Source organism: Oratosquilla oratoria, chromosome 26 (genome assembly GCF_046742065.1).
Source record: "Oratosquilla oratoria isolate Oo_2021 chromosome 26, ASM4674206v1, whole genome shotgun sequence".
In the NCBI taxonomy this organism is placed as follows: Eukaryota; Metazoa; Arthropoda; class Malacostraca; order Stomatopoda; family Squillidae; genus Oratosquilla; species Oratosquilla oratoria.
Window position 1 is genome coordinate 56,022,008 of NC_134802.1, and position 25,283 is coordinate 56,047,290.

A 25,283-nucleotide genomic window follows, 5' to 3' on the forward strand; every position below is an offset into this window, starting at 1 on the left:
ACCTATCTTTGGTAGGTCATGTCACGAATGAATTTATGATGTTAAGACGAACTGGACATGCTGTTAAAGCACACACCAGAATTGCGTGAAAAGTATTACTGGCTTAAAAAATTCCGGATACATGGCAACGGAAAATAATAAGAACAATGAATATGCCAAGGACCGCACCAAGCCAGGCGACATCTTGTGGCTGAAGTCTGAACTGGGAAACGATATCAGGATTGAGGAAGTTGGGCCAAGCGTCTTCAAGTCCACTTCCAATCAAAGTGGCCCCAACCACCATGGCGGCAGCCACCTGTCAATAGACCAAAGTAAATTTTAGAGTCCATATTAAGATAGGTGGACTGTGGCTGCTACAGAAAAAGTTATCATCACCACCATTATCATCATCGCCATCATCACCATCATTTTAATTTCTATAATTATTACTATTATGGTCTTTATCATCATTATTACTATGTATGTCAACAATGAGTGAAGAAAGATTAGTAAAAGAGGAGTGGAAAGCAGAGCTGGAGGGAGTGAGCATGAGGGAGCAACCGAAGATGAGACGGATGGATAGGGTAAAGGGGGCATTGGGCAAGAGGAGAATGTCTGTTGAGGGAGAAGACAGAAGATAGGGATGAGTGCAGAATGGTTGTGTATAGGTGATACTGTGGGGGATGCGGGGTGAAGGAGTATGTGTGAATGATATATTTTTACTTAACCCGAAAGAATTTCTCCCCGTCCTCTCTTTTTCTGCATAAGAGGACTGAGAGGGGGAGGGGGTCGCCGACTAAATGAAGTGGACTTGCTCTAGATGTGCTGTGTTTTGCTGCATTGCTTCTGACCCAGGGCAGTGGGCGAGATGCAGGGATGACCCGTCATCCAGGAGCCAAGAAAAGAGAGAGGGAGGAGTGGTGAATAGGAGTGGAGTCACGTGGGGATGAAATGGGTGGGAGTGGATTTATGCCTTTGATTTTGGCTACCTCTCTTGTAAGGGGGAAAAAGGGCAATTGATAAGGTAAGTCACTAGTACTGGGTTGTTGTAAGGAAATTACCACTTAGCCATCCAAACAACCAGCGTAAGGGAAAGACCACTTGTCCATCCAAACAACCAAACGTCCTAAATTACGGTAGTCTGAGTGCGCGTCGAAGCTTCACTTAAAGCGAGCTGCCACGCATCAAAACAGAGGACACGTGTGCCCCTAGCAGTAATGGATTCAGCAGAGGGAGCTTAGTGACTGCATCCAGTTCACCACCTTCTTCCATTCTCTCTACCCTCGGCTGACTTGAAGTAACGTCTGGTTGTCGTTTGCCTCCAACTTCGTCTCCACCTCCCCACCATCGTCCCTCACCGCCAGAATCGTCGCTGCCTAGCTCAAGTTTCCCCGGTCTTCTGATGAAGCTATTAGTAAAGGGCCATTTACACGGTCGAACAGTTTGACAAACCCGGTTTGTCAGGCAAGTGTTTGAAGTCATGTTTGACCGTGTGAATGGGGTATTTGGTCGTCAAACACGTTTGTCGAACGTGTTTGACAACCAAATACCCTATTCCCACGGTCAAACATCACTTCAAACACTAGTTTGACAAACCGGGTTTGTCAAACCGTTTGACCGTCTAAATGCCCCTTAAGTTATACCACGTGTCGAACGTGGGGACAATTCGAGTGGGCTGCGACCGAGGTGCTTTTGTAGAAGGGCAATATTATTAACTTTCAGTGCAATCCGTGTTTGACTTACTTGTCCCAAGGTTCTCGTGCACGAACCGGAAGTTCTGAAGCAGGCAGTGGTCTGCACCTAATTTCGGAACTACTGTATCAGGATCCTTACACTTCGGTAAGTCTGTGGACAGTGAGGTCCTATCATGTTCCACACATTCAGAATGTGTTCGAGTCTATTTTGACCGCATTGACATAAGTCTGAGTTAGATTCCACACTTCTTCGTGCTTGCTGCAATATTGCCAGTACCTGTGCGTAGCCAATTTACCTATAACCAGGACTTTCTGGGAAGTTTTCTTATAGTGGGAGCTACTCTACGTCCACGTCGTTCAACTAGCCTACCGGAAAGATGGTACATACTCTCTATACAAACACGACACGAATCTTGTGTCGTCTTAGTGCGTTGGTGGCGTAATCGGAACCGTGTCGGTCTCATTCGCTTAGTTGAGAGCTCAAATCTCGCATTCCTCTGCGATTCCCATCAGTGAATTGCCTGCCCCAACAGCCCAATCCCATTGGTCAAAGGTCACAGCTCCCTCTCCTGGTGTATGATCCTTGGTTTCAGCTATCTTAACACGAGTCAGGCTCATGATGGTTGAACAAGGAATCACATGTGTAGAAGCACTATGATCCTTCACTCCAGAATTACCCCATCACCACTCCCACCAAGCTAAGACACGAGCACAACACGGATACACCGCCCAAACTCCTCTCTTTAGTCCCCCACCCCACAACATAACCAGTCCCAACTCTCGTCCTACCTTCATCAACCTATCCCATTGGGGGAAGCTAGGAAAGGTACCACAAGCGTGGTTTTCCCATTCCAGCCTGACTGGAGAGCCGTCCCCCAACAAGGTCACCCTAAATGTGGTAAGAACAACAATGGAACAACTAAAACAAACAACGGGGAAGTGGGGAATCGATCCCCACCCCACGACACGAAGCGAAGAGCCCTCCTTTCAACCCTGAGAACAATCTACATTGACATCACCGGAACAACTGCCTACCCTCAACACGAAGGGGAATAGGCTCCGTAGAGGACGTTATCAAGCACTAGTCCTAGAATCCACGATCATAACCCTGACCCCACTAAACGCAACTGCGTTCCAGAATCTGTCTACCAGTTCGACCTATATCGAATATGGAAATATGGAAATGCAGTGTTTCCTGGTAGACTCTCATCCTATGTATCTGGGTATGTACAAATCTCCCGGCCAAAATGAAGACCCCCACAAGAAAATACTAATCCATCAAGATCACGTTACCCGCCTAAACGGCAATTCGTGGAAATCTCTTCAGACTGAAGAAATACATAAACCAAAAGCTCGGTCATATAAAAAGACCACATATAAAACGCTTTGGAAAATATAGTTTTCTTGTCCACACAAAATCTGATGGACATGCAGCAATGCTATTAAATATAAAAGACAGAGGACATAATTAAAGAAATAAAGCCTCATTATACTTGTAGCTATGCTAAGGGAGTGATCTTTAATGAAGATGTATGTGCCCTATTAGAAGAGGAAATTTTAGAGATGTGCCCTGATAACGCGTGGAAGATCTTTAAGGCACCACGCTCATCGATGACCACCATAACATTTGTAAATTCATATTTGCCAAATGAGACTGTTCTGGAGAAGGAAATAATGAAGGTGCGGCCATACAAGACCAGGGTGCTCTAGTGCTATAATTCCTATAGATTTGGTCATACTTCCCATATTTGTGTTCGTCACAATATGTCAATATTGTTCACAGCATGAACATGGCGAATGTGATAGACCCATGATATGAACAAATTGTAAGGGAAACCATCATGCACGTGATAAGATTTGTAAGATGTATGTCTGGGAACAGGAGGCCTTAATAATGTCCTTATATGAGCATATCAGCTTGGGCCAAGCCAAGAAGCGGCTTAACAAGAATCCCTAATAATATATAGTTAAAACAACTAAATCTAACTTTTCTTCCACTACAATAAATAACACTCAAGCTTCCAATGCTGGAGCTTCTAAAAACCATCTGAGCTCCCCGGGTCCCATCAGAGGGGACTTCCCGGCTCTCATCTGAAGGGACCACCAAACCCCCTTCAGAGGGGACTTCCGGGGCTTTTACTGGTGAGGCATAATAGGCCTCTTCTGTTGGGACTTCACAGGCCTCTTCTGTTGAGGCCTCACGAGTTCACCCCACAGAAACACACCTAACTTTCTCCTTGGAGATATGACAAAGCCAAAGAATCAGCCTACATCTCAGGACCAAGCTGGTCTTGGGGAGCGGCATGGATCCCTACATAACTTGGACAACTACTCTTTGCCAGAAGAGATACCCAGCAATGAGAGTTCAAAAAACTGTCAAATATCCTACTGTGATAGTACACCGGTCAAACGATGACGAAATACGAGACCCTCACAGTACGCCAATAGAGGGCTCGCATTCCATCTCCTCATTCTTCACCTCGATCATCCAGCTATAACAAATGTTAAAGAGAATAGACCAGCTTGAGGCTCTTCGTCAAAAAAGTCCTCATTTTTTGTCTTCTGGCAAAGGGAAAAGTAAAAGTAAAGACAATAACCAAAATCAAACATCTCTCGTAAGTTTTCTAAAACAGATGAACATAACAAAGGTTCCTAAGTCTAAATGTCTTTAATATAGTGGAACATTCGTGGTTTATCTGGACACAGAGAGTGTTATGCATGAACGGCCGAGTATTGGCATGCATAAAGTACCCAGAGTGCTAGGGTATAAAAATATATACGTAGGTTTCTATATCTAATAAGTACTTCTGTATACATAGGCTTGGATACATAAAGGGAGCCCTATCAATATAAAACAGTGAATATTGTTCAGCACATGTTAAATAGTTCACGTCCACTGGCTCAACAGGTTCTTATCACCATAGTGTCTCTGGTCCAACTGCGTTGGCGGGAACTATGCCGTGACGTCATGGCGTCACCGTGACAAAGGTAATAGATATATACAACAGGATCCTAGACTAAATTGTCCTAGCTAGGTCATCTATTATACATAGTCCCTATGCTCCGTTACACATGGGAAAAGTGTCTCCTATCCTGACATGTGTTTATAAATGTATGTGTGTCGTATGCCTATGGGTGTCTATCATGATCACGCCATGCGCGCGGGAATATCAAATACCCAGACATAGACACATGTGCCACATCTCCCCCCTCCCCCAAAATCGATGTATTCATTGAGCCGTCGATTTGTTGCGTGCGGCCAGTCTCGCTGAGCGTCTTGGTCCATTGGGCTGGCCAGTTTGATTCGTGGGGCGAGGAGTATTGCCGGTAGTGCTCGTTGGAGACTCCATGCCATCACGGGCGACACCTGGCTCAGGGATGGGGCGGAGGAACTTCCGGTTGCGCCACAGGACACTTCCGGACGCTGTCTTGATAAGGTAGTCCCTGGTACGTCCTTGTCCCATTATGTGGCCGACCTTACTCCATCGTCGTGACGTAGGATCCTGGATCCTGAGCTCCAACGGAGTTGTGGGACAACACGCGTGTGAGTCGTACTGCTTGATGGTCGCCTCCATTCTGGCGGCTGCCTTCTGCTCGCATTCAGCTGTGGCAGCCTGCCACTCAGGCGCAAAGGACCTGGAGTGGGCTGGGACGCAGGACCGAAGGGGGCGTCCGAAGAGGACCTGGGCAGGGCTTCTTCCGTCGGGGTTGGGCGTGTTCCGTATCTCCAGGAGACCCCGGTGGAACGCGTCGCTGTGGCGAATTTCTCCATTGGTCGCGACCTTGATGATAAGGCGTTTCACGGCCTTGACCGCCGATTCTGCATGCCCGTTGGACTGTGGGTGGTAGGGGGTGGAGACGTCGTGGCGGACGCCCCATCGTCGCAGGAATTCAGCGAAGTCATAGGCCGTAAACTGGGGTCCTCCATCCGTCCTGAGTCGTACCGGGACGCCGAAGGTGCTGAAGAAGTGGCGGAAGAGCCGGATGGTTTGGGATGTCGAGGAGTCCGTGCCACAGTGGCCCACCGTTGCCCATCCAGAGAGTCGATCCGCGTACACCAGGAAGTGCTTCCCGGCGGTGGTGAAAAAGTCTGCGGAGACCGACTCGAACGGTCTGGAGGGGGGCACATCGTCGGTGAAGTATGGCTCACGCTGTTGGCTCGGCTGCAATATCTGGCATGGCTCGCAGGAGCGTACTGTGTTGGCGATATCGGAATCGATGCCTGGCCACCAGACCGTCTGCCTGGCTCGGCGTTTGGTGGCTTCAATACCACGATGGCTGTCGTGAAGTCGAGCCAACACACTTCTGCGAAGAGCTTGGGGGACAAGTATTCGTGCCTCTCGGAGGATCAAAGGTCCGTCGATGCAGAGGCTGTCTCTGAACTTCCAGAAGGGAAGTAGAGCTTCGTCGAGTTCCATGCGTGACCGTGGGAATCCCTTCCCGACGAGAGAGGCGAGTTGCACGTACGTGGGGTCCAAAGATGCTGCCTGACGGAGTTCGTCGAGTACTGGGTCCGTTGAGTGTGGAGGAGTTGCCGTGGTGTCGAGTGTTGGAGGGCCGGAAAGGGCATGGAGCGTGGCAACATTGCGAGTCACCACGTCGCGGATGCAGATGCTTGTTTCATCGCCCAGGGCGACGTCATCTGCCAGAGGTTTGTCCACGGGAGCTCTTGAGAGGGCATCCGGAATGCATAACTCTGAGCCCTTACGCCATCTGCTGGTGAACACGAATCCTGCAATCTTCTCCCGGAGGCGTTGGAGCCTTGGGTTCTCAATACAGTCTAGAGTGTACGTATTGAGGATCGGAAGAAGGGGTCGATGATCCGTGATGTGTGTGAAGTCCTGGAGGCCAAGCAGGAAGTATTTGCACTTCTGCATGGCCCAGACCGTAGCCAGCGGTTCCAACTCGATCGTGCTGTACCGTGTTTCCACGTCCTGCAGGAATCGAGAGCCGCACTGTACGAGTCGCCAAACTCCCTCTTCATGTTCCTGTAGGAGGGCGTACCCTATGCCATTCAGACGAGACGCGTCCGTTTGGAGGGCAGTCGGTAGTTTCGGGTCGAAATGGGCGAGGACAGGAGGTTGGGCGAGGGCCTGCTTCGTCCTTTGGAAGGCGTCCTCCTGAGCAGGTGTCCAGAGGAAGGTGTTCCTCGGGCTGAGTAGCGGGCGAAGAGCGTCTGCAGTTGTAGAGACGTTGGAAGTGAATTCACCCAACTGGTTCACTAGACCCATAAACGATCGGAGGTCTGTGATGTTGGAAGGTGTTGGGAACTCCGTAATTGCCTTTATTTTCTCGCTTTCGATGGCTACGCCGTCTTGAGACACTGTGAACCCGCAGAAGTTGACACTGGGAGCAGCAAGAGTCATCTTAGGTGGGGCAATGTTACTAGCGGGGTTCCCCAGGGCTCGGTTTTGGGTCCCTTGTTGTTCATTATGTATATAAACGACTTGGACGAAGGGTTAAATAGTGATGTTAGTAAGTTTGCGGGACGACACTAAAATAGGACGCCTAATTAGGTCAGGAGACGACGTAGAGATTCTGCAGGATGACATTAATAAGCTGTTAACATGGTCGGTGAAGTGGCAAATGAACTTCAATATCTCTAAGTGTAGTGTGTTAAACGTAGGGCTACACAACCCCGAAAATAGATACAACTTAGATAACACGTTTTTAGAAAAATCTGAGTGCGAGAGGGACTTGGGAGTTCTGGTGAGTCCGGACCTTAAAACCAGGAAGCAGTGTATTAGCGCCAGAAATAAAGCTAACAGTGCATTAGCCTTCATTGCTAGGACGGTAACGAATAGAAGTGCAGAGGTAATTATTAAACTCTACCTAGCGATAGTTAGACCCATCCTTGACTATGCGGTACAGTTTTGGTCTCCGTCCTACAGAATGGACGTAAATTCATTAGAATCAGTACAGAGAAGAATGACCAAAATGATGCAAGGACTCGGAAATTTGCCTTACGAAGAGAGGCTTAGGCACCTAAACTTACACTCTCTGGAAAGACGCAGAGTGCGGGGTGATCTAATAGAAGTGTTCAAGTGGATCAAAGGCTATAACAAGGGTGATGCAAACAAGGTCATCATAATAAAACAACAGGGCAGGACTCGCAGTAATGGGTACAAACTGGACAAATTTAGATTTAAGAAGGAAATAGGCAAGAATTGGTTTACTAATAGGGTGGTCGATGAATGGAATAAACTTAGTAACCAAGTAGTAAGCGCTGAAACTATCAGTTGTTTTAAAAAACGATTAGACAACTTTATGGATGGGGATGACAGGTGGTGATGGATACGGAGCTGCCTAGTGTAGGCCTTATGGTCTTTTGCAGTCTCCTTTATTTCTTATGTTCTTATGTTCTTATGTTCTTGTCAGCGTTGAGGGAGATGCCATGAGTGCGGCATCGGTTCAAGACCTCACTGATGCGACGTAGGTGTGTCCCGTAGTCGCTGTCCCAGATAATGATGTCGTCCACGACCTTGGCAAGGTTGGGAATGTCTGCGAGGGCCTCGTCACCGCGGCGGTTATATTCGTCGCCAGTTGAACAGAGGCCCATGGGGCCCCGGCGGAACATGTATCGTCCGTACGGAGTGATGAATGTCGTCAAGTGGCGGTCTTGCTGGGCTAAGGGGATTTGCCAATATCCCTGGATGGCATCGAAGGTTGAGAAGTACTTTGCCTTCCTGTCGATGCGACTGATTGCCTCGCTTGGTGTGGGGGATGGGTGGGTTGGGCGTAGTACCTGGCTGTTTAACTTTGAGGTGTCCACTGTGATGCGCACACCACCCTTCGGTTTCGGCACCGCTACGAGGGGGTGACACCATACGGAAGGGGCATCACCAACAGGTTCAATGATGCCTTGGTGCACCATTGCATCGAGTTCCTTCTTCACGTCATCTTGCCATGCGTGTGGGATTCGTCTTGCGGTGTGGAGTGCGAACGGCTTCGCATCTGGCTTGAGATGTATCTCCATAGGCCTCCCAGTCATTTCCCTAAGGGCCTCGCCGGACCTGAGGTCTTCCTTGTGTCGAAGGACGTCGGGCCATGTCTTCTTGATGCAATCTGGCAGGTCAGCTACTGTAGTTGACGGGGGCGGGACGTGAGAGATCGGGAGGGAGCTGTGAGCCGTAGTCGTTGGAGAGTGTGTGACCGGCTGTGGTACCGAGTCGTCGTCCCGTTGCAAGCGGCAGGCGTTGCCGATTGGTTGGTCCCTCGGCAGTTGGGCAGGGTATGACGAAGGTATGAGGCGGAGCTGCATCGAGTGCCACCATGATAGCAGGGGGCGCGGCAGGTGCGTCACAACATTGATCCACCCGTCAATGGTGGTGTCTCCAAAGGACATCGTAGCATACATGGAGCCGATGGTACGTCCTTGGAATGCAGTATGGTCCGGGTTCCGCAGGGCCAGGTCCCTTGTTGGGTTGAGGCTGCGAGCGCTGATGCCCAGATCCTTCATGTGCTGGCACCCAATGACCGTTGTATCAGATCCGGTGTCCGGGATGAATCGAACATTGCCTTCAACGTCACCAAATTTGACCCTCACAGAGATGGTAGGAGTCGGGGGTCCGATCCTCCCATCTGCCGCCCGTATGTTGGCAGATAGGCTTGACACTATGGCCATCTTCCGAGGTCGTTGGTTCTTCTGCTTCGGTGGCGGGATGGGTTTCGGGGCAGCCGTGGATGAATTGCACACCTTCTCGAAATGTCTTCTCTTGGAGCAAATCCGGCAGACATGCGTAAGAGCTGGACACGTTTTTCGTGGGTGTTTGGGGAAGACACCGCACCCTGGACAGGCCTCATTCCCTGGTGGGGTGCCTGTGGGACCTCGTTCCGTGCGTTGCATCTTCTTGTAAGTTGACACAGCACAGGCCATTCCCGAGGTGGGTTGATTTAACCCACGGCGAATAGCGTCCGTAGTGCCACGAGCGGTTTCCCTTGCACGAGCGATCGATAAAAAATCCTCTAGTGTCGCGCTGGAACTCGTTTGTAGGAGTTGGCGTACGGTTTCGACGTCTCATAGACCTATGATGAGTTGGTGTTTCACTTGTGTCTCACGGCAATTTAACCCGGTGCACAGCTCAACTTCACGTGTGAGCTGCGATAGACGCTCGTAGAAGGCGTTGACCGATTCTCCATTCTCTTGCTTGCAATTTGTAAATGCCAATCGTCGTACGGACTCATTACACTTCTCCCTGTAATGCACTCGAAGTTTGTTCAAGATTTCTTGTACAGGGAGAGTAGAGTCGCGTGGTACTCCGAGAGTGTCCTCTAGGAGTGATCGTACACCGTCATGTAGGTATGCCCGGAGTGTGGCCATTTGTTGCTTGTGCTTTAGCGAATGGAAGTTTGTTAGGGTGGAGAAATCGTCGAATTTGGCGGACCATGCGTCAAATTCCTTGTATGACATCTCCGGCATCAGTATGGGAGGTGGCTTTGGAGAGACGACGGGTGATTTGGTGGAATCCGTGGAGTTATTTCCATGTACCGGGGTGGTTGTGATAAGGCGGGCGAGGGAGCTCGCTAACAACCTGAGTACATCTTGCTCATCTTGGGTTGCGTTTCCGGGTGTTATGGAAGTGTCTGGCTGTGAGTTGTCGGGGGATGACTGATCTGGCGTCGCCATGGCGTTGGTTTCGTCAAAATCGGCCGATTGGCGGGCGAGATATGCTATGCACGTAAATCAACACGCGCGTGAGATCAGTGTTCAGTAGGCCCCGGGCAGGCGGTGAACGTGGGAGGTCTCTCCGGAGGGAGAGGGGGCTAATGACGCCTTGGGTACACCGGCTTAATCCACAGAACATACGCACTAAGATAGCACTGAACTCGTACACAATGTAATCACCACAACACATACGCACTAAGTTAGCACTGAACTTGTACACAAAGTAATCAACACAGAACATACGCACTATGTTATCACAGAATTATGCACAACGGAATCACTGATAAGTACAGAAGTATCACTTAAACTTTCACTGCGCCATGTTATGCATGAACGGCCGAGTATTGGCATGCATAAAGTACCCAGAGTGCTAGGGTATAAAAATATATACGTAGGTTTCTATATCTAATAAGTACTTCTGTATACATAGGCTTGGATACATAAAGGGAGCCCTATCAATATAAAACAGTGAATATGTTCAGCACATGTAAATAGTTCACGTCCACTGGCTCTACAGGTTCTTATCACCATAGTGTCTCTGGTCCAACTGCGTTGGCGGGAACTATGCCGTGACGTCATGGCGTCACCGTGACAAATGTAATAGATATATACAACAGCATCCTAGACTAAATTGTCCTAGCTAGGTCATCTATTATACATAGTCCCTATGCTCCGTTACACATGGGAAAAGTGTCTCCTATCCTGACATGTGTTTATAAATGTATGTGTGTCGTATGCCTATGGGTGTCTATCATGATCACGCCATGCGCGCGGGAATATCAAATACCCAGACATAGACACATGTGCCACAGAGAGCAAGTTCGGATTCTTTTTAAAGAACTCAATATATCAGCAATATGTCCTCAGGAGACGAAACTTGGAAATCTTACACCTAATGTTGGCTCCAATTTGGTCTCCTATAGGTACCCTCCCTTGATAGGCATCCGTGCCAAGAGAGATTCACCTAAACTCTGTTTTGCAGGCTTGTGATGTCCATATTTTTCCTAACGGATGGATTACTCTGTTCATTATACCTGACCCAACATTAGAAGATAGACTGCGAGACAGATCAGGCAATCCACGGCGACTTGAGCTGAATTATTTACAGTCCCTAACTGATCAACTACGCCAACCCTATATTCTTATGGGTGACTTTAATGTAACGCACACGCTTTGGGGAGAATCCCGCTGTGATCGCTGGGGTATTTAATATAAGAGATGCTAGACAATGACATAACTTTAATGAATTATGGATCCCCTACAAGACATGATATTCAGTTCAACAAAGACTTTGCTATCGACCTCACAATCTGTTCTTCAACTTTGAGGTTAGACTTCCAGTGGTCAGTGACTGGATATAATCACTGCAATGATCACAGGCCTATACATTTGAAATACATATAGAATACTCCATCTCCATGCTTACCCAAGTGAAAGACAGACGATGCAGATTGGGGTCTATCCCATAGCTCGACTAAAGTTGATTGTAATATAAAACAATTTCAAAGTCCCTTACCAGCATATGAACATCTTATGCGCATTTTGATATATGGGGGTATTGAAGTCTCCTACAAGATTCAGGCGGCTATCAATATTGCAAATACTTGGTCAAGTACTAAAGGCTTCAAATTCTCCTTTGGGAAAACCAAAACCATCCGTTTATGTCGATCAAGACGTAGAAAAGAGATTCCTACATTGTTCTTAAACCATCCTATCTTGCTATATGAAGATCATGTAAAGTATCTAGGTATTGTTTTTGACAAGAAGTTAACTTTTACTCAACACATCAATGAAATAGCAATGTAAAGCTCCGACTAAACATCCTAAAGGTAATTTCTGCCCTTAATTGGGGAGCCGATAAAACTTTACTTTTAAGAATTTACAAGGCCTTGTGTCTTAGTAAAATAGATTACGGATGCCAGATTTATGGGTCAGCAAGTAAGATAATATTAGCTAAGCTGGACAAGGTTCATAATATGGCACTGCGTATATGCACGGGAGCTTAACACAATTCTCCTGTGGAGAGTTTGTAAGTAGAGGCTGGATCCCCCCACCCCTTCTATTCGCAGGAAGGAGTTAGGTTTGAGATACCTATCAAGAGTTCTTTCTAATCTAATAAGTCCAATCCAAAATACAAACACGCAAAGCAACCAAATGATAGGACACCAAACAGACCAAAACTGCCCAAACCAATTGAAGTTAGTCTGGCAGACTCTGCCAATCAGATAGAACTGCTTCCTCCAGCAGTGGCAGCACTTAGCCCTAAATATCCCCCTTGGAAAAGAGAAAATTTAAGAATACAAGGTATGTTCAATAAGTAATGAGAAAATGTCAGGCGAGACATTAAATATGATTTGATCAAAATACAACTTCATGGTGAAGTACACATACATATATTCTATAAAATGACTAACTGGCAACTTTCTATATTTGTAGGTCTGAGTGCAGCGGTGAACGTGGTGGAGCCAGTCTGATTCGATTTGCCATCTGTGAACACTTGTCAAGATGCAGGGAACCATAGAGCAACGTTACGCCATCAAATTTTGCGTTAAACTTAAGAAAACCAAACAAGAAGCTGGTGGAATGTTAAAGGAGGCCTATGGGGATGAACAGAGGAGGCAAGCAAGTTTCTATCGGTGTTTTAACAGATTTTCTGAAGGAAATGAACAGGTTGAGGATGAACCCAGATCTTGAGCACCGAAAAGTGCACGCAAGGAGGAAAACATTGAGGAAGTGCAAAGGTTAGTGATGCAAGTGACGCAAGACCGTCGAATATCTGTGAGGATATCTGAAGCTGTTGGTATTAGTATTGGCACAGTAGAGACAGTTCTGACCGAAGATCTGAAGCTCCACAAAGTATGTGCCAAGTTCGTGCCAAAGATCCTCTCCGATGACCAGTGGCAGTTTCGTGTTGAATGTTGCACTGACATTCTCGAAATGATAGAGCCTGATTCAGGTTTCCTGAATAAGGTAGTGATTCGCGACGAGAGTTGGGTGTTCACCTACGACCCTGAAAGCAAACGTCAGAGTGCTCAGTGGAAGCACGCGACCTTCCCCAGACCCAAAAAGGCAAAGATGAGCAGGTCGCAAGAGAAGGCCATGGTCATTCCTTTCTTTGACTCCCAGGGGCTCATTCACGTTGAATGGGTTCCTCAGGGTCAAACCGTCAATAAGAAATATTACCTTACTGTTCTGAAAAGGTTCAGGGAGAAGATGAGGAAGAAGAGGCCTCAGCAGTGGAGGAGTGGTCAGTGGTGGTTCCACCAGGACAATGCCCCATGCCACAAGTCAACACTGGTGACCACCTGGATGGCCGACAGGGGAATGAAAGTGGTACAACACCCAGACTACAGCCCTGACCTAGCCCCTTGCGACTTCTTCCTGCTCCCACAAATGAAAGACAGCCTCAGGTTAACCAGATTCCAGTCAACAGAGGAAAGTTATCTGAAGGGACTACTGAAAATGGACTTTGAGGAGGTCTTCCAGGATTGGGAGGGAAGCATGCAGAAGTGTGTAGATGCGAGAGGCAATTATTTTGAAGGAGACACAGTTTTGTAAGCTTATGAAAATAGTGTCTCTCCTGACATTTTCTCATTACTTATTGATCGTAGTGGTATGCACAGCACGATCCGAGAAAATATATTCGGATGCCCAGCTCAAGACAAATTTCCTTGAACACTCATCTGAACACTCGATCAAAAAACCCTGATGGAGTAGGCTGGTCTGTGGTTATGCCGGGTATCGTAATTAAAAAGAAATTACCTGTATTTTCCTCCGTTTTTACAGCAGAACTACTAGCAGTCCTCGATGCATTAAAATATATATTTTCTAGCTGCTCCCATGGTACAAATTATGTTATATACACTGACTCGATGAGTTTCTTATCTTTAGGAAAAATGTTTCCATCTCATTATCTAGGCCAATAAATTAAAGATTGGGATTTTCTGTTAATCAGTAGAAAAGGAGTAAATGTAAAGTTTTATTGGCTTCCGTCCCATGTTGGAATCCCCGGTAACGAACAGGCTGATGTAGCAGCCAAGGCAACAACCAGGCTTGACTACTGTTCCAGCATGGGAATCCCCATTCCCGTTTTTTTTTTTTTTTTTTTTTTTTTTTTTTTTTTTTTTTTTTTTTAAGATCTTATCGCAGAGACCAGTGGCAAGCCCACTGGTCTAATTTGACAAGTAATCTTAAATTAAAGAATATTAGACCTGTTCAGTCATGACTCCAGTGCCCAACGAACAGGTAGTCTAGTATTATTTTAACTAGGCTGCGGATCGGCCATACTTCTGCAACCCATAAGTATTTGATGACAAGTGGGGCAGAGAGGCAGGTCCCTCAGTGCTCTACCTGTCATATTGACGTATCAATCAAATATATTTTAGTAGAATGTCCCTTCTATGAAAATCAACGTAGGACCCATTCACCATCAGGTAAGTCTTTGGTAGAATTTTTAAATGAACATACTGCAGTGGTACAGATTGTTAAATTCTTAAAAGAAGTAAATATATTTTATAGTATTTAGTTTAAACTGTACAAAATTTAAACTTTATTCATAAACCTACATTATATATTTAATAGGGATACATTTAGAGTTAAACACATTCTACATACCAGTATACATAAGTATATGTGTGTGTGTGTGTGTGTGTGTGTGTGTGTGTGTGTGTGTGTGTGTGTGTGTGTGTGTGTGTGTGTGTGTGTGTGTGTGTGTGTGTGCGTGTGTGTGTGTGTGTGTATGTGTGTGTGTGTATTCACTTTGTCTTTGGATCACGTGTTGGACTCGTGATCGACAGCTATTTCCCTCCTGGAAGAGAGCTCAGAGCTCGTAGGTCCGATCTATGGGTAATGCTATGACCTTGCACACACACACACCCCCAACTCCCCGCCCACGAGAGTAAGAGTAACGACCCGAGGCACAGCGATACCAAAATAATTTCGGCCCTGGGCAGGATTCGAACTGGGCACTCGGAGCACTTCCTAATTTAAAACTAATAAATATGCGCTGAATGTCCCTATGGCTCCGACGCTTGGCTGAAAGCCAGAAATCTTATAAATTAACTTAACAACACTGGCAAGCACTCCAGTCCACACAGCACCGCATGCATCATTGAATATCAGTGTGGGAGTGGTCCATATTCCACGACTACAACACCACAGAGAAGAAATATTAGTCGTTTTAGCAAAACGGCAAAAATCTAACAAGAGTGTAACGGGTTAAGATATTACTAAATTACCCCCGCATTGATAATGACCTTCAGTCAATAGATAACCGATGCCCATACCGCTGCTGCCAACTATGGGCGCACCAGATAACGACATCCTACAACATCCTCGTCAATTGTGGCACTCGACCCTCCCACCCCCAACTCACCCCCTGCCCAAGTGAGTCACAAGAACACCCCACCGTACGACCCTACTCTCTCCAACCCACCGTGTCCGCAAACTCACCCACCCCTACCCTCACCCACACCAGAACATCGTTATTGGTAACTCACATTTTTGGTAACTCACATTTTTCTGTCACTAACCCATGCTCTAAATACATTCAATTTTCCCCCGATGCCACGGGAAGTGGAACAGCAGAAACTGTAGATGTCACGATTAAACTTTACCACAACAGTACCCCCAGAAAATGCCATCAAACCATTCCCTTCTTAAACAACCAAAATATGTGAACCCCATTCACTAAGTCCATCAGACCACGCACAAGCTTAAAGTCGGAGGTCCGGGCTGAAATCCACTCTACCCTAATGTCAACCACACATCCCAGCACCAAATCCTATCCAAGCCTCCTAAACCTCCCACTGAACTCAACTAGAATGAACGAGTTCCTGTGAGGTTGGAGTTTTCTGTACATGAAACCCGACAACGGTTATTATTGAGGGATTACTCCAGATAAATTTATCATCATTCACCTCCGAAGATTCACCACCTCCGACCTCCAGTGAGGAGCGTTCGTTGTCACGATAGGGCTTGGCCTTATTGCTCTTGCAAAAGGCATAAATCTTAGTACAATATAGAAGGGACTCACCTGACGTGTTCGGGCGAAGAAGCTTGAAGGATTGGTCACAGAAGGTTGTACGGGTGAAGCCATCTGGGCCAAAATTAACAAGACTAAAAAAGTAAAAGGTGTTCGCGAAGTTGAAACAAAATTATATTTTATAAGTCTCTACTCTTAATTCGTGAAAGCAATAAATTTTCTCTTCTGAAGTCTCTTAAAATGGATCACAAATATGTCTTGATGGATGGAGTGAGACTATCTCGTTCAATTCTTCTCTCTACACTACTCCTCTTTCGACATTTACCACTTCTCAACAGGTTCCTCCTCCTCTCTCGACGTTCCTCCTCCTCCTTGTCTTGGAAACGTCAGGAGAATTAATGAACCAACACGTCCTACGATTGTATCATGCAGAACTACAAAGACCACGAAGCCTTGGGGTAACGGGCCTTAATCGCAATGAAAAACATAAGAACATATGAATAAAGGAGACTGCAAGAGACCATAAGGCCTACACTAGGCAGCTCCGTATCCATCACCTGTCATCCCCATCCATAAAGTTGTCTAATCGTTTTTTAAAACAACTGATAGTTTCAGCGCTTACTACATGGTTACTAAGTTTATTCCATTCATCGACCACCCTATTAGTAAACCAATTCTTGCCTATTTCCTTCTTAAATCTAAATTTGTCCAGTTTATACCCATTAATACGAGTCCTGCCCTGTTGTTTTATTATGATGACCTTGTTTGTATCACCCTTGTTACAGCCTTTGATCCACTTGAACACTTCTATTAGATCACCCCGCACTCTGCGTCTTTTCAGAGAGTGTAGGTTAAGGTGCCTAAGCCTCTCTTCGTAAGGCAAATTTCTGAGTCCATGCATCATTTTGGTCATTCTTCTCTGTACTGATTCTAGTGAATTTATGTCCATTCTGTAGGACGGAGACCAAAACTGTACCGCATAGTCAAGGATGGGTCTAACTATCGCTAGATACAGTTTAATGATTACCTCTGCACTTCTATTCGTTACCGTCCTAGCAATGAAGCCTAATGGTCTGTTAGCTTTATTTCTGGCGCTAATGCACTGCTTCCTGGTTTTAAGGTCCGGACTCACCAGAACTCCCAAGTCCCTCTCGCACTCAGATTTTTCTTAAAACGTGTTATCTAAGCTGTATCTATTTTCGGGGTTGTGTAGCCCTAGGTTTAACACGCTACACTTACAGATATTGAAGTTCATTTGCCATTTCACCGACCATGTTAACAATTTATTAAGATCATCCTGCAGAATCTCTACGTCGTCTCCTGACCTAATTAGGCGTCATATTTTAGTGTCGTCCGCAAACTTACTAACATCACTATTTATCCCGTCGTCTAAGTCGTTTATGTACATAATGAACAACAAGGGACCCAAAACCGAGCCCTGGGGGACCCCACTAGTAACATTGCCCCTAGATTTTATTCCATTTATGGTAACCCGCTGTTTTCTCTTACTAATTCAAGCTCTAATCCATTCTAACATTTTTCCTCCTATGCCATGGGCTTTGATTTTATTTAGTAGTCTCCGGTGTGGCACCTTGTCGAACGCTTTGCTAAAGTCAAGGTAAATAACATCGTAATTATAATTGTTATCTGACGCCTTATATACTTTAGTGTAAAAATATAGAAGTTTAGTCACACATGACTTTCCCTTGGTGAAACCATGCTGTGAATCACGAATTCAATTATGTCCTTCGATGTGTTCTCCGAGTCTATTCACTGTTATTGATTCAAGCATTTTTCCTATAACTGATTTGCCTGTAGTTGCATATAGACGATCTATCTCCCTTCTTAAAAACAGGAACGTTTGCCTGCCTCCAAACAGTTGGCACAAAAGCAGTGTCTACCGATTTATTAAATATTTCAGTTAACTGGTCGCAGATTTCAAATTTACACTCCTTAAGCATTCTTGGAAAAATTTCGTCTGGACCCGGAGATTTTGTAGCTTTAAGTCTTTCAATCTGCTTGACTACTTCTTTACTAATGCTGATATTAGATAGACTACTTCATCCCCTCTGAAAATCGGATCGCAGCCAGGTACTTTATCTAACCTCTCATTAGTAAAATCCGATAGAAAATGATTGTTAAACTCCTCACTCATTTTTTCCTCCGATTCTATCATGACATTTTCATTCTTTTTTTTATTGGTCCTTTTTTTTTTTTTTTTTTTTTTCTATAGAGAAAACCCTTTGAGTTAGATTTTGCTTGACTGGCAACCTTGATTTCATAATTACGTTTTGCTGTACGTGTATTCCTTTTAACCAGCTTTGCCATTTCGTTATATCTTGATCTAAGGTGTGATTCTCCGTTTTCTATTTTTACGCAAAGTCCTCTTTTTATTCCGATCTCATGTTTCAATCTGTCCGCCATCGATTTGGGAGTATTACTATTTTTCCGTATTGACTTTAGTGGGATAAATGTGTTTTGTGCACTAATAATTAGATCAATTAGATTGCTATACATTTCTTCCAAATCGCTGACCTGACTGTTGAGCCCTCGCCCCCCAAATGACCTCACCCAAGGTATGCATATTACCATCCATGACCCAACCCCTAGTCCTGACCTGACCCCCAGTCACGCACCGAGACCCGATGTTCGAAACGTCCGCATGGCATTTCGTATTCAATTTCAAATAGGTTTTTATATTGTCAAAGTTTGCTTTCCTGAAGTTTGGTACTTGGACGTTATTCGTACTTTTCAAATAACATTAAATCTTATTTCTTGATGATCACTAGAGCCTAGACTATCTCCCACTATTACGCTGCTAATTTGGTGCTCATTATTAGTTGAAATTAAGTCCAGGGTATTTTGTCCCCTCGTAGGATTGGTAATCACTTGTTTTAGGAAATTATCCTGCACCACATCTAGGAATTTCTTCGCTTCATGATCTACTAAAGTTTCCCAGTCAATGTTTCTATAATTAAAATATCCCATGATCACAACGTTTTTGTACTGGGACACTCTGTGAATTTCATGAATCAGGGGATCAGTCTGCTCAATGCTGAGGTTAGGAGGTCTATACAAGATGCCAATAATAACTTTCTTATTCTTGCCTACAATCTCTACACAAATAGGTTCCGTACAGTCCTCTTCCTTAATCGAATTGTTGATTATACAGTTTAATGTATTTTTAACGAAAAGTGCTACACCTCCCCCATTCCTGCCAACCCTATCCTTGTGAGAAAAAAAAATTATATCCATCTATTTCGATTTCCGAAAGGAAATGTTTATCTGCCATGTTGATCCAGGATTCAGTAATAGCTATGATATCGATATTCTCTACGCATGCTTTACCTCGCACCAAGTCAATTTTGTTTATTATGCTCCTGCTATTTGTATAGTAAACTTTAAGTTTATCTTCCCTCCACCTGCTTTGGTGATTCTTTTCACAGTCCCTCTCTAAGTTGCTTCTATTGCCTAAACTATATTCCGATACTTCCCCCCCTACTCCCACGTAATCTACCCGAAAAAAACTGTAGGATGCCTACTTCTCGCTCAAGGGATTCAGCAAGGAGCCGAAATCCTCTGGGCGACAAGTGCACCCCGTCCCTTGTGTATAGGTGATTCTTACCATAAAAGCGGTCCCAGTTGTCGACAAATGCCCATCCATTGGCCTTACAATGTTTTGCCAGCCTGCAATTCATTGCAATAGCCCTGGAATGCCACATGCCTCCAACTCTACGCCTCGGAAGGATTCCACATACAACAGGAACACCTCCCCTATTTCTAATCTTGTCTAGCGCATCCCGGAACCGCACAAACAATTCCTCACTCCCTAACTTACCTATATAATTTCCCCCGGCACTTAAGCAAACTACTGGGTCCTTACCTTCCCCTACTAAACACTCTTCAATCCTATCTCTAACATATCTTATCCCCGCGCCGGGGAAACACACCTGCGTCCTATGTTTCCTATCTTTATCGCAGAAAGCCCTGTCTAAGTACCTCACTTGACTGTCTCCTACAACCAAAATCTTACCTGTGGGCAGGGATCCAGCGTCTGCCCTTCCCTTCTTCTCTTGAATTTCATTATCGCTAGTATTTGAAACGAGTTCTTGCAATCCAACGGGGCTGGTGAGGACTTATTTCCACTATTCCGCATCTTATTTTTCACCGTTTTCCATCCATGCTCATAGCTGATTTTGTCTTCCGTATTTTGGGCCTTCGAGCGGAGAACTCGATTCCCCAAGGCTTCAATTCTACTAAGTAGAGATTGTACCTCATCGGCGCTGAACACGGTAACACAGTCACTCGCCATATCACTAACTGAAGCAGCTACCCGGTTGACCTGACCTGAGTGACGACTACTGCTCATCTGGGTGACGAAAATTTGGATAAATACATTATATCAATTATTGGTATAGAGCCCACCTCTCATCCTCGACTCTCAGAGAATGCGGTGACCTATTTTTATTAAATAGGTGATCAGGTGGTGTCGAAGGCTGAGAGGTCCTTTGGATTGTGGACTGTTCTCTTCGAGCGTGAGAAGGCTTGGGTGAGGATATCAGAGATCTCGGATCATGACTAGAATAACATAAAATATACATATAATACATGCTCAGTCACGCTACCATTTGATATTACGTGCGGTTCATAACAGACATCGACTGTAGTGGATAAAAATACCATTTATTTCCATTTTGTATGAAATAACTTAATCATTTAGTTTAGCTGTATCCACTCGGGGGAGGTAGTACATGTTTTGTAATACATCTGTATTGGATTTGACAGCCAAGAGTGAACACGCTAACAAACCAGCCATCCTGAGTCCACTGCTGAACAAAGGCCTCCTTCATAGCATTCCATTATTCACACGACCGTGCCATCCTCTACCACGTCACTCCTGCAAACTTCTCGAACTCGTCTCTCCATCTGCTGTCTGGTTTCTCTCTTCCACGCTTCCCATCTTCACATCTTTCTCAATGTATGCCCAGAAGTAGCATTGTTTCACCTAGAGGTGGACTGAAAACCAGGATGGGAAAGGTTATGCAAGGAAGAGACTATGTTATCCCGTAAGGATAACGAAACAAAAGGTCGAGGAGTCTTAGTAGAGGTACCACACCAAAGTGTCAAGTTAGAGGGCAAGGTGAACTTAAATAGTCTACGCTTGAAAGTCTCCAATTCATCATCTGTTTCCTCACTTTGAGCGATACCACTCGAATCAAAGACGTCGAGTGACACAGCGCCTGTCAAGCGAGATAAGCAAAATGGCAACGACATTGTTCTCACAGCGGATGGACTCAACTAAGGAAACATATTCAGCGATGACAGAGTAGGGAGGCATAGGGTAGTATATATATTGGCACACATCCTGGCACCCCGTTGCCAGATAGGATTTGTAGGAAGAACAACACGGAATTATATATATATATATATATATATACGTTGTAAGAGGTTCGTAGATCGATAGACAAATGAGGTAGGTAGAAGGGTAGGTGGCGAGAATTTTTTTCATGAGTTGGGTGTTTGGTAAACAACAGTTCGTAGATGAAGGTAGTTGCACAAGCTTGCTCTTTGCCTAATGTTTACATACAGTCGCCGGGACCCGATTTCATTACTGTATAATGTCCATTTTTATGCCGATATAACAATATGTAAACTAAGTCAGTGTGTGCATTGATTTCGAGATTGCTTGAGTAAGCAATATTCCATACGAGATTGTAACAACTATTCTGATTGGAGAAAGGGTGGAGAAAATTAAATTGGTTCACGATTGTAAGATTACGCCCATAGGGGAGGTTCTTATATCTAACAGTGAAGATCATTGACTAAAGAAATCATGACGTCATTGCAGAACTGACTTAGTACAAAAATTAAGGATTCCAGACGGGAGTCCCTTGGTGTAACTTAAAGGCCTGTCTACACGAGCGGGCCTGATCGGCGGGTTTGCCCGTTAACGGGCAAATTCTCGCGGGCCTGCCCGTGAATGTTGTCCACACGACCGAAGTGATGAACAGCTGGGCCTGCCCGACGATGTTGCCAGTAGCGGGTGGAGTGCTGTACGAGAACCATGGTGCCTAGCATTGTCAAGAAAAAGATTTTGTGCTCTTTGATAATAGCTGTGTGTCTCAAGAAGAAAAAGAAGAAAAGGATATGGTGTAAAGATTGGTTAAAGAAAAGAAGTATGTTTGGAAGCACTGCAACAATACTTCATGAACTACAAAGTAGTGAGGAACACGACTTCAGAAATTACCTGAGGATGAATGTAAGCACTTTTTACATCTTATTATCAAAGGTGGAGCCGTACATAGTGAAGAAAGACACAGTTATGAGAAACAGCATTACAGCAGAAGCTCGTCTGGAAGCAACTCTGCGATATTTAGCAAGTGGGTCTTCTTATTCGGAGTTGCAGTACAGTACACGCATATCAAAGCAAAGTTTGTCCCGCATAATACCAGAAACATGTAGGGCCATATACGAGGTGCTGAAGGCTGACTACTTACAGGTTAGTGAATCTGTTATAAACATGTTACGTGTAAATAATGTAAATATGTACCTGTGTTATGTTAATCACATGATTTATGTAACTGTAAATAAATAAGACTCAATTATGTATTATATTTTTATTATAATTATTATTGATTTGATAACGTTTGATAACGTTGGGTGTTATAGCATTTAAACTAATGAAACATATATAAATGATTGGGAATATTGTATTGTGTAATACATAATTGACTTAATTGCATACAATGCACATTCAAAACAATAAACAGACCATGCACTAGGAAAGAAATTAATATAATTCTGAACAAACTTAATGAACTTTTTGAGCGCTTATATAGATACATACAAATATGTATGTGATGTCGCTATACTTACATTTTGTCCAATACCTTTACCAAATAATAAAATTATTACATGACAGTTATTCTACGATCTTAGTAGACGAGGAAAGCCTTCCAAGTCGACCGAGAAAAATTATATCCTGAACTAACTTCTGAGCGTAAATCTGATTTTCACTATTCATTTCTTTAAGATTATTTGCAACCACAGTTCCGAAAGCAGAAAACACATTTTCTGTTTGAGACAATGATTTAAGTTCGTCATAAGCCTTTTGCATTAGTTGAGTTTCATCAATAATCGTTTTGCGTGGCTTTTTTGCTGGTCGTGCATGAGAAGGTCCTGGCGCATGCGGGTCTGACACCACATGTTGACCAGGTGGGATGTCAGCAGTTCCAGGTGTTACCTCGGAAGCATCAGCAGCAGCCAACAGTGGGTCATTAAAGATCTAGAATATAAGAAACTGTGTTACTTATGGTTATGTCATTGAATTACGTAATTAGGCAGTTATAGATCGAATTTTTTATAGGAAAACATTACCAGTACCATTCTCCTTATTTTTTTTTTTTTTTTTTTTTTTTTTTACGTTTGACAGATCCCTACAACCCCAGATGAGTGGATGCGTGTGGCACATGGCTTCAAAACACGGTGGAATTTCCCGAACTGCGTCGGAGCCATTGATGGGAAGCATATCTTGATAAGACCTCCGCCTGACAGTGGCTCCTATTTCTATAATTACAAAGGCAGCCATAGTATAGTTCTCATGGCTATTTGTGATGCTAATTGTGAATTTTTATATGTTGATATTGGCTGCAATGGGCGAGTGTCGGACGGTGGTGTGTGGGATAATACACTTATCAGTAGCCGTATTGTCACAGATACAGCAGGTCTCCCTAGCGATGCAAAACCTCAAGGAAGTGACAGAATGCTACCATACGTATTTGTGGCAGATGACGCTTTCCCCTTGCAACGCCACATTTTGAAACCGTTCTCTCACCAGACCCAAAGTAATGAGGAACGCATTTTTTCTTATCGCCTATCTAGGGCTAGACGTACAGCAGAGAACTCCTTTGGGATTTTAGCTAATAGATTTAGAATCTTTCTGTCACCCATAAACCTATCTCCAAACAAGGTTGAGGTGGTAGTATTAGCATGTACTGCCTTACATAACTTTCTTAGACGTGATCATGTCACGCAATATACGCCTGAGGGGTCTTTGGATTGTGAGGATGTTGCAAGATGTACAATCCTCCCTGGTACATGGCGTGAAACTCCGGACTTGTTGCAGCTACAAAGAAAACGACGGAACACAAGTAGAGAAGCTCAAAGTGTACGCCATGACTTTATGGAATATTTCAATAATGAAGGTGCAGTGTCATGGCAGTACAAAGCTGTGCAAAATCATTCCACCACTTAAATATTTTCCTTTCTTCATTATCACACTTATGACTACATATACTGAAATGGCAAATCCTCTTCACAACATGTATAGGCTATAGTAGTATAGTACATGTATGAACTTCTATGCAATATTTTGTTACAAACTGATTATTTCTATAACTAATTTTGTTTTGCAATAAAAACACAGATAATGTTATCTGAAGGTGTCATTTATATATTATTTTGTGTAAAATAAAATGTATAGTTCCATTAAATAACAGATGCAGTTATGTATTATGAATAACCTTTATTGATTCAATTTTCACTAACTTCTTAAACACAATGGGTATTGCTCGTATCAGCCATACTACTGAACTTCTCCAAGTTATCTATTAATAAAATCAAAGTCAGGTTAATTGCAATAAAAATTATTAACCATGCAGTTCACTATTCACGAGAGAGAGAGAGAGAGAGAGAGAGAGAGAGAAAACTTAGTCTTACCTCATAATCAGATGTTTCTCCGGAAGACGTATCCTCACCATTCCCAGTGTTTTGGCTTGTGTCCAAGTTTGACGATGAAGGTCTTGGATTTTCACTGTCATGGAGGAAAATCAGGTCATAGAAGCACCACAATTTAGGTACATAGATATCATCACTCCCAGCTCCTGACTTCTGTGAATTCTTTACTTTCTTGCATTCACGCCGATATTGGTTACGCAGCGTGTCTATTTTCTTTTTTATGTCA

General features: G+C 44.4%; 2 protein-coding genes across 5 annotated transcripts in view; both read right to left on the reverse strand.

The window, feature by feature from the left end:
• The window catches only part of LOC143039233 (facilitated trehalose transporter Tret1-like), a 164,748-nt gene that overhangs the window by 4,693 nt on the left and 134,772 nt on the right, over window positions 1-25,283 (reverse strand). For 2 of the 4 annotated variants that reach the window (XM_076209103.1, XM_076209101.1), the window contains exon 3: window positions 169-295. In XM_076209103.1, the coding sequence (XP_076065218.1) occupies window positions 169-183 (15 nt within the window). In that variant the 5' untranslated portion in view covers window positions 184-295. Of the gene's footprint in view, window positions 1-168; window positions 296-16,372; window positions 16,725-25,283 lie in introns of those variants that run through there. The other 2 variants (XM_076209102.1, XM_076209100.1) reach the window with 2 other exon arrangements.
• The window catches only part of LOC143039351 (uncharacterized), a 2,803-nt gene continuing 203 nt past the window's right edge, over window positions 22,684-25,283 (reverse strand). The window contains exons 1-2 of the mRNA XM_076209233.1: window positions 25,040-25,283; window positions 22,684-23,606 (exon numbers count right to left, since the gene is read on the reverse strand). The exon at window positions 25,040-25,283 is cut by the window's right edge and continues 203 nt beyond it. Coding sequence (XP_076065348.1) covers window positions 23,244-23,606; window positions 25,040-25,283 — 607 coding nt within the window. The 3' untranslated portion in view covers window positions 22,684-23,243. The remainder of the gene's footprint in view (window positions 23,607-25,039) is intronic.